The sequence below is a fragment of the Papilio machaon genome, chromosome 12 (assembly GCF_912999745.1).
Source record: "Papilio machaon chromosome 12, ilPapMach1.1, whole genome shotgun sequence".
In the NCBI taxonomy this organism is placed as follows: Eukaryota; Metazoa; Arthropoda; class Insecta; order Lepidoptera; family Papilionidae; genus Papilio; species Papilio machaon.
This window is the reverse complement of record NC_059997.1, coordinates 3197902-3214612: the sequence shown is the minus strand read 5'-3', so window position 1 is coordinate 3214612 and position 16711 is coordinate 3197902. Positions and strand designations below refer to the sequence as shown.

At 34.7% G+C, this 16711-nt stretch overlaps 1 protein-coding gene and 2 non-coding genes across 3 annotated transcripts; all 3 read right to left on the bottom strand.

Moving 5' to 3' along the window:
* Positions 1 to 2015: 2015 nt before the first annotated feature.
* On the bottom strand, positions 2016 to 2088 carry Trnar-acg. Its single transcript has one exon. It is a non-coding gene; the product is annotated as a tRNA-Arg (tRNA).
* Positions 2089 to 7286: 5198 nt separating this feature from the next.
* On the bottom strand, positions 7287 to 7368 carry Trnas-aga. Its single transcript has one exon. It is a non-coding gene; the product is annotated as a tRNA-Ser (tRNA).
* A 1848-nt stretch (positions 7369 to 9216) lies between these two features.
* LOC106713826 lies at positions 9217 to 10607 on the bottom strand. Its single transcript, XM_014506702.2, has 2 exons — positions 10393 to 10607; positions 9217 to 9832 (listed from the first exon to the last, which is right to left on the bottom strand). Exons 1-2 carry the CDS (start codon positions 10535 to 10537, stop codon positions 9273 to 9275), a joined length of 705 nt encoding a protein of 234 aa, XP_014362188.2. The 5' UTR covers positions 10538 to 10607; the 3' UTR covers positions 9217 to 9272.
* Positions 10608 to 16711: the final 6104 nt, after the last annotated feature.

Sequence of the window (16711 nt, the reverse complement as noted above, 5' to 3'; positions counted from 1 at the left end):
CTAAAAAGGAAATACGAATAGGTACTGATAAAATTACCACATTGTGAAAGTGTATAGGAAAAAAACTAGAAGAACGAGTCTTCTAGTTTTTTACCTGATGAAAATGTTTGAAGAGTTACATAACAAATCGAAGAGATAAGTGTAATGTACATAGGTGTTTAGCGCGCCTCTGCGATGTCCGGGTCGCGACGCGTGACCGGGCCCGTGTTTGTTCCCGGACAGGATGTTTACCGGACAAGCAATGCTAAGGGACTAAAAGCTAAGAAAATATTTAAAATCGATACCCTCTCCGGTAAACAGGGAAAAAATCTGATTATCGAGATGGACAGATGAATACGGCGAGAAGATGACGCCTACTCGTTTTAGGGTTACCACAAATCGACATTGAGCAAAAATTCAATTTCTAGGGATTTTAACTAAAAAAACATACCCTAGAATTGAAGAAGACTGAATGTGTGTAGCTAAGAAAGTTTTTCCATATTGTTAAGTTACTGTTTAAGCTTTTGAATATATTTTATATAGATATTTGCACATACAATAAGGTAATATTTTGGCTAGTGATAGTAATGCATTTTAAACTATTGTGCTAGAAATTATCAGATTAGAGCTACGTATAGGAGTGCATTCTATGACTAAATGCATCTTACATACCTCAAGTTATTCGATGATAAGAGCGGTTAAAGTCTATTCAGCTGTATCGATTCATTCATTGTAAAATTATAATTTTATTAAGTGTATCTATCCTAGACACAAATACTTTATGGCAACACTAAAATATTTCAAACCAGCGTTATCACGACTGGTAAACATTGCAACAAAAAGTTCCTTTGACACAGCCGGGTTATCTGATACAGTTTTGGTCGCTTGTATTTTGTAATGACATTTTATTTCGGTCTATAAATAACATTGTCCCGGTTCTGGATGCTGCGGCTGCGGACGTTATCAGCCGCGTTATCAGCGGAAGCCGCGCTCTTGACCCCCAACTGATATCGGGACTCACGAAGCAGCTGATTTTGTCGCTTTGTATGTGAAGAATATTGTTCTATATTATGCATTGTACGTATTCTACAGTCATTGAAATCATTTATTTTTGTCAATGGTTTGTCAAAGTATTTTCAATGGTCTAACGATAAGCTCACGCAATGATAAGCAGATGGCAAAAATAAAACAGTAAGAGTGAGTAAAATGAGATCACCTGTGAGTTGAAAGATAGCATTAGTATATTTTTGCGATTTCGAATAAATGAACGAGCTTATATGATATCTATCTATATATATAAAAGAAAGTCGTGTTAGTTACGCTATTTATAACTCAAGAACGGCTGAATCGATTTGACTGAAAATTGGTGGGCAGGTAGCTTAGAACCAGGAAACGGACATAGGATAATTTTTAACCAGTTTTCTATTTTTTATTCCGCGCGGACGGAGTCGCGGGTAATAACTAGTATATATATAAAAGAAAGTTGTGTTAGTTACACTATTTATAACTCAAGAACGGCTGAATCGATTTGACTGAAAATTTATGGGGAGGTAGCTTAGAACCAGGAAACGGACATAGGATAATTTTTACCGCGTTTTCTATTTTTTTATTCCGCGCGGACGGAGTCGCGGGTAAAAGCTATTTTTTTTTATAAAAATAACAATAACGTTAAACCACAACGACATTTTTATTATTATTAAACTTTACATGTTATCTTTAACTATTAAAAAAACTGGATAAGTTTAACATTTTATCTTGAACAGAAAAAAAGGTTGAAAGTTCGAAATGCTTCAAATATTTTGTCACCTTACAGTTACAGCTCTTAAGATAACATCTCAAAGTGGAAATGAGGCATTGATTGTTAACATGCTAAAAAATTGTTTTTACATTTTAGAGATTGTTTTAAAATAAAAAAAATATAATAATCGTTATTTTTTTAACATCATGTGCTTATTTGGTAATAAAATAATTATATTTAAACAGCTACAAAATCTATATATTTTAAAAACGAGCAAAATTGAAAAAAAGAAACAACGCGACCCTGCCAGGATTCGAACCTGGAATCTTCTGATCCGTAGTCAGACGCGTTATCCGTTGCGCCACAGGGCCTATGATGTAATATATAAAAATGTTAAATAATAATCGGAAAAAAAACGTCATATATTTAAATATAAATTTAAGTTTATCACTTAGCTAATGAATAATACCTCCTTGACTTACAATCAAAAAAATAAAACTTTAGCTTGTATGTTCCTATATTGATTAATACACGGAAATACTGTCAATATACTTTCATCAATAAAAGTACACTAATTATTATTTATTCAAAGCACTATACCAATACTTTTACCCTAATCATAGTTCAAAGCAATCATCAAATTGCTTTTAGAGGTCGCGTGCGCGCCGCGTGACCTTGTTAGTGCTTATTGTCGCTTAAGGAGGCGCCACTGAGCAAGACACTGACTATAGAATTTGTTAAATTATTATTATTATTCCAATTGTGGCAAATCAGTGCTGGTGCTTAAATTGTTGCTATTGTACGATGATTTGCTTATTTGATGTCTACGCATGAGAAAAGTTGCAAAGGTTTGTCGCCCGCCTTATTATAATTTAAGCGTGCGCTAAATATTCTGCTTTCTGACCTTTGAATAAGAATGTCATATTTAAATATAAAATGTCTTCTTATATTTCTCATTATGATTATAATTTTAGGTGTAAAAATAAACAGCATCGTAACGTATTCACCTCTACGTCTGTGTGTAATGAAATTTTGACAAATCTTAACATCTGTTACAAATTTTAATAAACATTTATCTTCAGTTAATATATTGTGTACTATATTGCTTGGTTATTTTTTAGCTGAAAGCGCTATCGTGACTGCAATGGGCTGTAAATTAGTGCGACAAGTCACCTCCGACTATCAACACATCAGCATGCGTTGCCGCTGTCCTCATAAAAATACACTTTTATTGCGGTTTTTATACACCTAACACACAACTGATAAAATAGTTCTAGTTGTAATGTTGTATTTAACTTGTACGTATTGCTTTTACTTTTTTAATTATATGTTATTTTATGAATGTTAACTTTTCTTAGATCTTTCTACGTCATCTATGTTATGGTAAATACTACACAAATTCTTTTTGCCTGACTGGTAGAAGGGTACACATGTACCTATTTACTTGTGTATGTATATTTCTGAACGATCTTGTGTCATGTCAAAGGACACGACTATTAAGGTCCGTAATGCAATGGAAGATCAAGCGGTGGAGGAATTACGAATCATATAAGAGTGAATAAATCTGGTTCAGAATTAATAGAAATATTAGGAGTCTATATATCGAGTGGTAAATATTAAATTACTTTACATCACTTAAAAAACTAGTTTCACACTCGTTTTTTTTTAGTATCCATTTTATCAACGTGTTAAGATGTTATGAAATGTTTTCAACACACTTTCACCGACACTGGGAATTGGATATTTATTTTGGAAGTGCGCTTGAGTGAGATGTGCGCCTTCGAGTGGTGATTTCAACAGGCAAGTGTTACTGAGTGCGTAAGAAGTCGTGACCCGCGTTATCTTTGCTCGTAGTTCAAGTTTTGCGTTTTGTTTATCAATATATTTGAAAGTGTTGTAATATAAAAACGTTTGACACTCCGTTAAGATGTCAAGTTTACAAACAGTTAGATTAGTTTTTATTAAGTTTATTAACTTAACATGCGTGCTAGGTTTTTTTACGAAAGCATTACAGGAAAATCGAATTCTGCACAATCACACGAAGATATACACAATTTTAACCAATTCTGCTTTTAGTGTGGAGCAGCACTACGCGGGAAACGTCTTACTATGTCTTAGCATGTGTAAGAAACATACATATTAAAAAAATCTTATCAACATTTTAAATGCGAATGTTTGAATATATGGATGGATAGATATTTGTTAGAAGGTATCTCCAGAACAGCTGCATGGATCTCGATGAAATTTAGTAAGGATTAGACCACAGTCTGAAAGAACATACACATAGAGTACCTTTGATCGTAGAAATGTGTACGGTTACACGTGGGACACATTTAATTTAAATATTTTTTCGATAACTCTGCAGCGGTTCAACACCTTATTAAAATTTGACACATATATAGAATGTAGTCTCCAGTAATCAGAAGAAGTCGCGTGGAAAACCTAGTACTTACTATAAACCTACCTATTAAATCTTTAGTTAATAGAAGATTTACGCTGGTGTACATAATCTTGTTTTACTTCCTTGTATGACTGTTTGAATTTTGGATAGGCAAAGACTACGAATAGTTTTTTTTTATAAGCTACGTTTGGTAAGCAAAGGAGGTGAGAATTGCGTGGGCAGTCCGTGGGAAACGCAAACACCGGCACTCGAATCCCATTGCATTGCTTCTATACTTGTATACGAAATTGCCTGTGAATGTAAGCCAAGATTTCATTGTTATGTAGTTTCAAAATGTTTTTTGTGAATTTTAAAGTGATGCAGTAGAAGTACTTCTATTTCTATGTCATAGTAAGCAATTTAAGAAGTAAGAAAACTTTGAGGCAACAGAAGCGGATAACTTATTGCTGCTTATTTAGATGTATATGTTTAAAATATAGTTCTTTGATTGGTCATAATACTGGGTAATTGAATGGCAATGCAGTGGGAAATAAGTGCGAACTAGTTTAGCATTAAACTCTCCACTCAAAGATGATTGAAGGGTAGTTCTATTGTACTGACTACTGAGTATAAATTATTGGTTATCCATGTCCAAATATGCCTAATTTTTTTTATTACAGTGATCAGTTGTAATAACAGAGATACGGGCGCGGCGCAGGCCAGTTGTTAAAGTTAATAGAGCCGAGCTGTTGGTGTCTGGTTGTCGCATCGTCCCTAATGCATACACATGTCGTTGCATCAACTTTTCCGCCCTTCCAGCACTATGAATAATAGACCATTGCAACATGACCTACCGCTATCCCCGCTGTCTTCGCTATACCGGAGTTAGGGGATTGCTAATTTCGGATTAGACAGGTCATCGTGTATTGGTTGTTTATGGTATGGTTTGTACATCGCGCTTTATGTTGCGCCATATGGAGTATTAGCGGGACACTTGGGACGTGGCTGGATACGGGATTGCCCCGAATAGAAACAACTGTCGACTAACAAATGTACATGACTTTTTTACCTAAATTAGGTTTCTTCACGACTTATTTATATTTACAGGAGTAGTGACTTATTGTCACATAAATATTTATAATCCAAGAATAAGCATCATTTGCAAATTCATGACACACACGAGATTAAAAGAGGCTTAAGAAAAAGGTTCTCAATTATTAACATTTATTATAAACAAAAATATGGAATGAGAATTATTTAATAAGTTTAAAAATTTTGTGCCTTTTTCTTAATTATCACGTCGTGTCGCTTTACGACTCCAATAAATTCATATCGCTTGGTGACTTAATCAAAACCTACACTTGTTTCGCCCTACGGTATAGGGGGAGTCGAATATATTCATTTGGTCCGCAATATTTGTACATTAGAGGTCTCGCCTCTCTACCCTCCCCCCAGCCTCCGGATTTGACTCCATGGCTTTTATTTTCTTATTGGGGAAAACTCTGAAGTACTACATATTCACGATAGCTTTTCTTATCTCACTTTTACCTCGAAAGTTTGGTGTGTTGCATAACTTCTGTTTACCATGTTTTAAGTACGAATTAAATAACATAAAATTAGCAAGAAAAGCAATAATGTAATTAATGTCTTGCAATAATCGAAGTGAAAAACAATTTTTCAAATAAAAAAAAATACTAAACGAGCTTTTGTCCGCGATTTAGTCAGCGCTAAATTAAAAAAAAAAAACTTGGTAAGTAGCCTATACGCTATTCCAGCAATCTATCAATGTGCCAAATATCATCTATATCCGTTTAGTTTACTTTCGCATTTATATTAGTAAGATCAAGGATACAACTAGTTTTAAGAATTCAAGCTTTTTATTACTTATTAAGCGTTATAACATTTTATATACCTTGCTATCTGTAAAATCAGGTTTAAATTATTTTGTTTGTGATGTCTGTTCAGTTAAACTGGTATTACAAGGAACTTGATTAATTTGTAGATAAGATTCATCAAGACATCCAGTGCAGAGATAATCTGTTTGAGAATAAAAAATGAAACTAATTACTTTTCTGAGATACAATATGTTTTATTTACGTAAAAAGGTTATCTGAACTGAACATCTCAATCAATTACTTAAATCACGGGTTTATAGAGATATTTTTCGATTGGTTGTTCTACTTATGTAAACTAACTTTGGAGTATATAATATATATTTCGTAATATCTCAAACACTCATCACCTAAAATATAAAAAGTACGAGTATATAACGTCTACCGCATAAAATCAAGATTTAAATGCAAATTGTGAAACAATTACTCGAATTTGCATTATGTAATGCGAGCATATAAAGTTTATCTTGGATCGAGCCGTGGTAGGGGCGTCGAAAAGGGTGTACAGACTTACGGAGGGTCTTTTCACCAAAGTAATGAAACCTTAAATCCCTGGTACGGACTCTGAATCCCATGACGGCAAGTCGTTCCGCAGGGGTGCCAGTTGGCCGAAGCTAATGCGGTTTAGTGTTTCGTTTCGAGCGCAAATTGTGTTCATATACAAATACATTGTTATTTCTTTTCCTCATCGTTTCATCCAATTAGGTGTAAATTTGATTTGTGTTGTTGATTTAGTGCAACTTTCTAATTTATATCTGTAATTTAATAAGTTGTACAGTGCATCCTATCAAAGAGTTGTCTTGATTGGATTGCTCACGTATAGGAATTGACAAAAAATAGGCAACAACTTATACTCTATTTGTATCTTTTATCTGACGAAATATTTGATATTGCATGGTAGCTGAAACATACTCGCAACTCTCTAGAACGAGTTTACATTTGGGAGACAAAATTTAATACTTTGAAGTGATAGTTAATTTTAAAGAATTGGATGTTATTGAGCAACCCTGAGTGGTGCAGATAAAAGCGTCGGATGCCGGAGGCAACGCACGTGCACTCGCCGTAATGAGCGGCCATCTTCCCGCCGATCATTGCGTGGGATGACGGCTTTTGTTGTTCTTTATTTAACTGGCGTCGTGCTGTTACAACTGACCAGCCTTGAAAGTGTACACTTTTTACATCTAAAAAGTATTCATAAAAAAAATATTTAAATATCCTCCATTGTTGTTTAGGTTATGAAATTTAATATGTACAGTTTTATACTGTTCACTTTGCGATTAAAAAGGAAAAGAAATTTCGCAGTCGGTAGGATTCGAACCTACGCTCCCAGAGGGAATCTGATTTCTAGTCAGACGCCTTAACCGCTCGGCCACGACTGCTATATTTATCAGCGTCTAAACATTCTTGTTTGATCAACTATGGACCAATATATTGTTTCGCTTACAAACAAGAAAGTTGTTGACCTTTAAAAAAAAGAATATGAATGCTCTAGCGCTATTCGAATAATAGATGAAACTTAAGGTTATTTACTCGACTGCAATTCAACGTAAAACAAAATAAATGGAGCGAGAAATCTCCTCGGCGTGGCCGCACGGCACAAGTGCTGTTTTATGATTATGAGATACGCACGCGCGTGTTTAACTGCGAAATTAATCACCGCTCGTAAGCAATGGCCTTATCTATTTTAGTTGGTTGTGAAGTGGTGAATTCTTAAGGCGGTCACTTTAAATTCGTTTCGGATCTGAAGTGACAGGTGCTGGGCGGCCGCTAATGACCGTAGCGAACATTTATTACACGTCTAAGAATTTTTACTGAGAAATTCGCTAAGAAATAACAACTTACTTTTATGTGATGTGCAGACGACCGACGATTACTGTTGATTCGAAATTAATTACATATTTTTGTATATCGCCGATTTATAACATGAGCTGAGATCCTGAATTCAATAATAGGTACACCTATATCGCAGCAAAGAATATGATGCGATTTTTTTACACTACCATACAATGTGTCTTAATTAAGCAATAATTATTGGGTCAATGTACTTAACGAAACATCTGTTGGACTGGAGGATGATTAAATAATTTGATCAATACGTCCGTAGGTGAAATTTAAATTTGGAATAGGGAATGTTCCAACTCTTCTAATTCAAACCTACAATAATGATAATGCACTCTTAGCCAATTTAAATTCGACTAGGGTGTTCATGCTGAAAAAGTAACCTCTTCGTTAGCGCTGCAGTTAATAGTCGACAAAACAAATGGCAAATGAGTGAACAAGCGGTTTATATTTAGAAACAAGAGGATTGCAGCGTGCTTTATTGTGGTGGCCGTCCGCGGTGTGTACACGTCATGTCAGCTCGGCCGGTACTCGACTCACTTTGATTTGTGTACACAGCGGCGTTTAAATAAATTAAATCGTAAGTATTAAAGTGTAACTACTTCTAATATATCAAGCTGTACGTAGTGCGCGCATGTGCGCCACGTACACAACCTGGTGGCATGTAGAAAACCTGGACGGTTAAATACAAATAATTATGGTTCGATTAACCTCAGAGAGATTAATGCAATACCATAGTCCATATTCTAAATTATGCACAAAGAGGACCCTTAGTTTAGATTTCTCGTACTAAATATATACTTAGGGCGACCACTTAACGATTCTGTGTACGGCAATAGAAGTCTGTGTGGCAACGGCAATTCAGATTTGTAAATGTTTGATAGCAGTAGCGGTACTGGTATTCACTTCATGCAAAATGCACTAGAGAACAGCGTCACTTCCGTAACACATATACACGGCGTCTAACAACTAGCAATAACCATATTAACGCGACTGCGATCAGCGGTGGTTACTAGCGGCGTGGCGACGAGAGGCGACGGACGGCGGCGGTAGCGCAGAGTTTATCTGGACGCCGCGTTCTCCACTATGTGTGCTAGTAGTTTTACACATTATACGCATGTATGAGAGTTAAGATGAGTGTTTTAGAATTGGCACCGTCTACCGTCTTTTATAAGTCAGCATGACCAATATTTACCCCTTCATTGAATTAAACGCTTGAAAAACTATTTTTAACTTAAACCTAAAGCAACTAGTAAGTTTTGTCGAAAATAAACAGAATTTTATTTATGTAATTATTTTCTTTTATTACAATCTTATTAATTAAATTAAATTTGATATAGTATAAAGTCAATATTATAATATACTTATTGTGATATATGTGTAATTAACAATCAGAAAAGATTGGACACGAAATATTAGGCGAGTAACGAGTGGAAGGTTGGTTCTAATCAGTCGGATAATTTGGACTAATAACAATAGAGTGTAACTCTTCGAGGAGCACATCATTAAATCTGTTACGCAATCTAAATTTGTTTACAAGTGGAAGTTTTTCAATTTCTGGTAAAAGACTCATTAAAAAGTGATAATCCTGGGATTTAGAAAATTCATCTGTTCTGTGACGTTGTGATTCATTTTCTAATAATTTCAATTTTTTCTTCTCAATTTCTAAATATTCTTGTCTAAGATCTTGAGCTGTACGTTTTCTTTCATTTACTATTTGTTCCGTGTTTGATTCTCGCTTACATTCTACGCTTGTTTCTGTGTATTCTTCCTCTGCACTAGCGCTGTTGTTATCATCTTCACTGTCCTGTTCTTCTTGTTTCACATTAACTTCGCAAATTACCGGCATTAATTCGTCTTTAGTGAAGCTCATATTGGGAAAATATTTCCAACTTGACTCGTACCTATCTCCGTCCGGGTCACCTGATCCGCTAACAGAACATCTTTTTAATTCCTTGCGGTAATGGTCTCGTAAGTTTTTCCATTTCTTTTTTAAATCTGCCACTGTAAAAATATCAACTCTTTTACCATGTAACATAAGATTTTTTCTATTTTGGGTTTCTTCCAACGGATGCACCTTTCACTTGTTTTATAGTAACAATTTACCAGCAGAAGTCCTAAATCATAGTTAGCCAAAAAATCTAGTGTTTAGTCTATTTATCTAGTAATCTAGTCTAGTGAAAGAATAATTCGCATCGGTTCAGAAGTTTTGGAAACTAAGAGTCAAATCTTTTCTCTTTATAACATTAGTATGGATTGTTAATAAATTCATTCTTTTGTTACAAAAAAACTCAAGCAATTACTGTTGACTTCGCTATATGTACCTACCTGCACAGACATACGCTCGCAATTAACCACGAGGCGCATACTACGCATATGTCTTTTCAAATATCTTGGCAGCTCAAAGTTATCGGCGCCATGCGTAGTGTTTTCTGCGGAAAGATTCGTACGATGTTCGGAGCTGCCAAGATATTCGACAATGTCAATACCTACCTAGCTACGTATTCAAAAGACTAGATTAAATAACAGAGTTAAGTGTTAAATTCAATAATAAAAATAATTACCTTTTAATCCTGGGAATAGCTTCCATATTTCGTCCCACTTTTTTCTTACTACGTTTTTATTTTTATATTGTGCGTTTGTAGAGCACCAAATTGGCGGGCGATTCCTTATTTCAGTTATAAAAGTCTCCGTATCGATCTTCTGCATGTTGGTCGTGCAGAAAATGTTACTTTTGATTAAAACGCTTGTCGAGTAAACACGCTCGAACCTCGCCGCCGGTCGCGGTCGCCTGACGCGCAACGCGCCCGCCGGCCGCGCCCGCCCGTCGCCCCGCGCGGCCCGCTATGCGCTCCAACTAGTGATTTTGTTCGTTGTTTGTCCCGCTCATCACAGGCGCCAGACGCATAGCGCGAGCGTGGCCACCACATTCACGACATAACAATTGTATTCACTACAGTACGTCATTATAATATGAAATGTTTAATGTTAATTGCATATTGATTTTTTACTACATCGTTTCTTAAAATTATCTCGCCAAGAGAAAGCTTTATTTCACAAAAAAATCTTTTTCGTAGTGTTTAGGCATTCAAAAGGTATTAGCTGACAACCATGAACTTTTGTCTTATTAGAAATTTATAACTAGCGACTTGTATTGATATTAAAAGGTAAGGGGTACAGGAGTCTCTGGGGAAATATGCGCAGTGTTGCCCTTTACACCCTTTGAATATTTAAAGCCGCCTCCGTGTTGCCGCCTTTTGACCTTTAGGCACGACTTGCATTGAATTCAATGTACCAATACCGTTTCTTCTATTTGCTGTTATTGAATATAAAAAGGTGGATGGATATTAAAAGTAACCCTTTGATAAATAATGAAAATATACATGGTACCAAAAATATAAAAGTACACTTAAAGTTTAAATACTACGCACCCGGAAACATTTTGCGCTGTTACAAATTTTAAAAATAAGCGTATTACTTGTTATACATTAGTACATACGATGGAAAATTACCGGTTTGACAAGTTTTTGTATACAATAAACTGTCGAGTGAATAATTAAAGAGTACGTAGCGTGAAAGGTTAACTAGGTTGACGCGCCCCAATAAGCCGCCATTTATTACCCGACTGACAAGAGGGTAATGTTTTTCGTGCGTATGTAAGGTTTTATGTATGTATGCATTGTGACGGCCTAGAGCCTAGACGACTAACCGTTGGTTTCTGAGTCCAAAATCTCTGTATAAAACATATCGTCAACCCTGTCATTATCTTTGACAATACAGAGATATGTTTTAAACAGAGTTTTTGGACTCAGAAACTCACGGTTAACCGATTATGTCGAGTGAAGTGACATTCGATTCGTCTTTCTCCCCGGACAGTAGACGTAAGAAATTAAATTCTAAATTAGTGAAAAACCAGTTCTAATCTCTCTTGCTATAATTTTTTTATATTGCTAAGTAATTTTTTCGGCATTTTCGTGTACATATTATGTTATTACAACTGTGATAAAATGTTACTACAGTACCTACAGTTTGATCAGTTTAAATTAAAAGATTTAAAAGTTATATGCAGCCAACAGATGGCGATATTTCGTCAGTCTGCTGGGTTTTTTGGTTTTTTGAAATTAAGGTTAAGTTATTTAAGCACTACACAGTACTGTAAGTTACTTGAGCATATTTGTATATAATTTGTGTGAGTTTTAAAAACATCTTGTCATCTCTCATTCTTTTAAGGAAAAGACAGAGAAAAAATATATTTTTGTACATGAGTTTAAGTCATAATGGAATCTTGCAGTAAGTGTACATAAATAATCCACTAACGGCTTACGAATTAATTATTTATACAGCGTATGATAATACTTGTGGCCTATTCCTAATTACAAATAAATAAGATTGTCTATTAATTAGAACATTAATACAACTAGTAGATAAAATGAAAATAGTAGAATTTAATTACTCTACATTTTTACATTAAATATTCTTAGCTTATACTGAAGGATAGTTAAATTTTAAGAAAGTATTATTTTTAACATATCTGAAAGAGTTGCTCATCCTTAAAAACAACTGGTTTGATAAGTAAAAAAATAAAAAAACAACGTCTGACGTCATAGATAATTAGATCAATTAATCAATAAGTCGCACGTTACAAAAGCAAATTAATTATTAATTAAGCATTTATCATATATATCAAATTTGATTATCTTGCGAAGTAAGTAAAACACAAAATAATCGCACTCGATCTACGATGGTTGGCGATGCGGGCCATTCAGTGCAAGCTACGTGCAAACACCTGACTGATAAACAAAACTGAAACATATATAAAGTATAAACCCAACGGATTCTTATCAATAGATCTAATCCAGAGCTTTAACTTCATATCGGTGTGATAATATCAAGCGTTTCAAGATACAAGTCACATTACATTATTGGTATTTTGATATACAGCCACGTAATTGATGTGAATTAAGTACGAAGATCACTACCGAACATAGAGGGATAAAGGTTTCCGAAAAATATTGAAAATAACCGTTATGACAAAGGCGCCAAGCACGTATATAACACGGGTCTGGCAGACCTTTGGTGACTTAAACATCAAAACCGATATAACATTTTCTAAGAAATTCAGCAACGTAATATGTATGAGCGAATGTTTCGAGACCATTGTTTGTCGCGGATTGCGTGCGTTGTATTACGTCGCGTCGCCACTCTGATGTTTTGCGGTTTAGGGTGTGTTTATAGTGCACTGCAGTGAAAATCAGACCTTAAATTCTGTTATATTGAAGCTGTCTTAATTGTACAGTAATAGTACTGTCTGTGAAATCTATAAAAAGCGATTTATTAAAGAAAAGATCAACATTTGCTATATATCATTGAGACACGACTGCAAACATCAAGCAATTTAGTGAATAAGTAAGTTGAATTAAAAAAACTATTTTGATAAATTTACAGTCCCGCTAATCGCTGTTTCACTTTAATGGAAGCGTACGTTTAGAACGGTGCATTGTTATGGTTAACATAACCGCGTTGCCTAGTTGCGTTTTCTTACAACAATTCGCGGTTTCTTGTTGCAATTCTTTCAACAAACAATATTGCCCAACGTTTCGTAATCCTTGCAACGTTGCGCTCATTGTCTTTGTAACAATAAAAAATATACCGTCACGATATAAACAATTCTTTTGGTAGCTACTTGTGGTTGGATAGCGGTTGTTATCTCGCACTCAGACAAAGCAGATTTAAAATGTTTTGTTTGATGATGATGATTTGGCGTATGATGCATTGAATATTTTATGAAATTTCTTGATACACACTTTACATATTAAGTTATTAGAGATATAGTTAAATTAATTAGATTTATACTTTAGATATCTTATGAAAAACATTTAACTTTTACTTTATTTCTCGTCATACTCCCACATTGGAACGTTTTGAGGCCAAAGTTCAGTAGCTGCCGGATTTGAGCCAGATAAAAAAAAACGTTGAAGGCCATTTGTTTTACAATAATTGGATTTCTACGTTACACGTTTTAAACGTATGAATTTATTAGATATTTATAAATTAATAATCAAGAATTACTTAATAAATGCTGTAATAGAACATCGTTAACGGGATGCTTAGTAATATTGTTGCACAGAAATTTGTCCTTCTTTTATCATACTGCTAGTTCATCTTATAGGAGGATCTTTGCCAAGTCATCTAATTTCTAGTGGTCACTATGGTATGCCATTATCTATTCTGGTTAAATAAAGAGTAGCTATTGGCTAATAATTATAACGGGAGAAACCGTAATTTGTTGCTAATTTAATATCAGTCAGGATTGAAATGTTTTTGCACTATCATTGCGTTGCTTGTTATCAGTGTTATCAGTGTCGGTGCGTACACACTGGTCGGTGCAAACACCTGCCGCTCCACCTGTCGACTCGCCTCTATCTTACGAACGACTCCTTTAATTGCGATAACTGTGATTAGCAGCTAAAGACAAAATCTTCAGTTTCCGGATCGACTGAGCAAGTACTGGTCTGGTCCCGTAGCAAATATGAATCAACCTAAAACCACTTATTGTAGTAATAGACTTCAATGATTCTCTATTTACTTTAATGTTACTTATGTATATTAAAATTGTTATTTGAGAGTTTTTGAGATTTAAATTTATGTCGTTCATTGTCGTTACGGTCTTGACAGAGATCTTTACAAGTTATTTCTTTCATTTATTTTATAAAAGATATAATACGCAGCATTTAGCCCAGTTTTATTTTGAGTCTCAGTATTCCTAAAAAATGATTACCCTGAAATTCATTGTCTTATCACATTACTGCGCAGTTTGATAGCCAACTTGTTGAATAATACCTACGAGTGCGCGTGTACTTGAGGGTACAGAGAACTGCTAATGTGGTTAGCGTACTCGTATGTTGTCGTCGGAGGCGCGAAGCGGCGCTGATAACGCACCTGTGAACACCTGCGCCCTTATCGTCTGCTAAGAAATTACTATATAAATAAATAAAATGCGACACCATCTTGGGCCGTGTCGCCGTTAGAACTGTACCTGTTACCTACATGTTTTGATTTCTAAGATTTTTTTTTATTATAGGTGTGCGTGTATTTCAGTCAACAGAACACTTAAAGTCGGTAGTAGGTATAAAGTTGAAATAAGGTTAAAAACGGAATTCTGAAAATTATTTTTAATAAGAAATGGATTGGATGGTAGAGGAGATAGACTCGATGGAGGATAGAATGGATAGGAAAAGATAATATCCTTTTTACTTTATCCTCTTCTTAGTCTCATAAAGGTAGGCAACGCTACACAATATGTTGTTTCAGAAATCTATGAAGAAGCGAACACCAGGTGACTTGCTTTTTCATTTGTAGTGTTGCTGATTATAATCAATTTTTTTTCCAAATTGCACTCAGATTTGTTCAACAGTTCTAGAATTACGTGGTAACAAACATTCATGTATATACCTCCAAACTTTGCGGATTTGGAATATTAATAAGTTAGTTATTATTTGAGTGGAATACTTGATGTTATCAAAATTATTTTATGTCTACTTGTGCTATGCAACGTGTTAAGTACAACAAGTACATGTGTAATGTCTTGCACTGCGGTATCCGGTGGTCGGTGCGGCCACACCTGTGCACTCGCAGCCTTATCACTCTGATAAGGTTTGCGGTACACTTCACGTAATCTTAGATTTACTTTTAAAATTTTTGATGATTTATATAAATTGATACAAATTTATTGTAATAAATATCTCAAAATATATTAATTCAAAAGCTGTTGCTCACGACTCCGTCCGCTCGGAATTAAAAAAACGTACTTAGTAGCCTATGTCATCCACACTATGTTCTACATCATTGCCAAATTTTATTGAGATCCGTTTATGCCGGAGGCCTAATTTTAGTCCTCTTTCCCTTCCCACCCTTTTCTTATAAGGAAAGGATGGGAAGAGGAGGTGGATTTGATGAAGGAGGAGATGCATATGAAGGTTAAATAATCCCTTTTTGTGCGTCTCCTCTTTCTTCGATTGAGGGTAGACAACACATCTCCAATTGCGGATGTCTATGGGCAGCGGTCGCTTCGTCATTTCGGCGAATTCATGTGGTCGCTTGCTCGTTTGCCACCTTGCCACCACCACCAATAAAAAAAAAAACAAACATTCATGCATCCATCCATTCCTACGTACATCTAAAACTTTGGATTTATTAGTATGTTTTTTATTTATTTATAATGTTAGTAAGATTAGAAGGTTCAGCGAATAAGGTTTTTTTTAAATAAGAAACTAATAACGTTCGTAAATTTCAGTTGAATTCTATCGACTATGCGATCACTATCAGCGACAATTCACAAAAAAAACCTTGGCAATTTTAAGTACATTCACGTGCAAAAGTATTAGCACTATATAATACGTCACAGCCTCGACAATTATCTGTCAGTAATAAGCAGTCAAATGTCCCTTAATATACTATGACCTCAGCGTCATTAAAAAACAAAATCAAATATTTATGTTATTCTTCAGGAAATTTTTTCCGAAATATGCTTAGTGAGTCAATATGTAGCATACACTTCATTGAAAAAAATAATAAGAATTAAAAAAACAAAAATTAATCATTGTACAATTTAGTTTCCGAATTAACTTTATTGTCCAATTCATTTTAAATATCATCAATTATGTTCAAATTAAATGAAGAAGTGAAGTTGATGTTGTAAAATATGGCAGTCTAATATTATTCATGAAAGAAAATAAACTATGCTGACGTGAAAGTTTGATATTATTTATTAGGTTAAAAAATATTTTAGAACAATAATGTGTTTAACAAAAAAGTTAAAACACGAATACTTATTTGTGAAAGGCATTAACAATACTGTACTGTAAATATCACCACGCTCCCACA

What these genes read in the sequence shown, in the direction of transcription:
- LOC106713826 (XM_014506702.2), bottom strand. Translation starts at nt 10,537, where the DNA reads ATGCAGAAGATCGATACGGAGACTTTTATAACTGAAATAAGGAATCGC. An exon ending in GCTATTCCCAGGATTAAAAG is followed by an intron (nt 9,833 to 10,392) that starts GTAATTATTTTT and finishes ATATTTTTACAG; the next exon opens with TGGCAGATTTAAAAAAGAAA.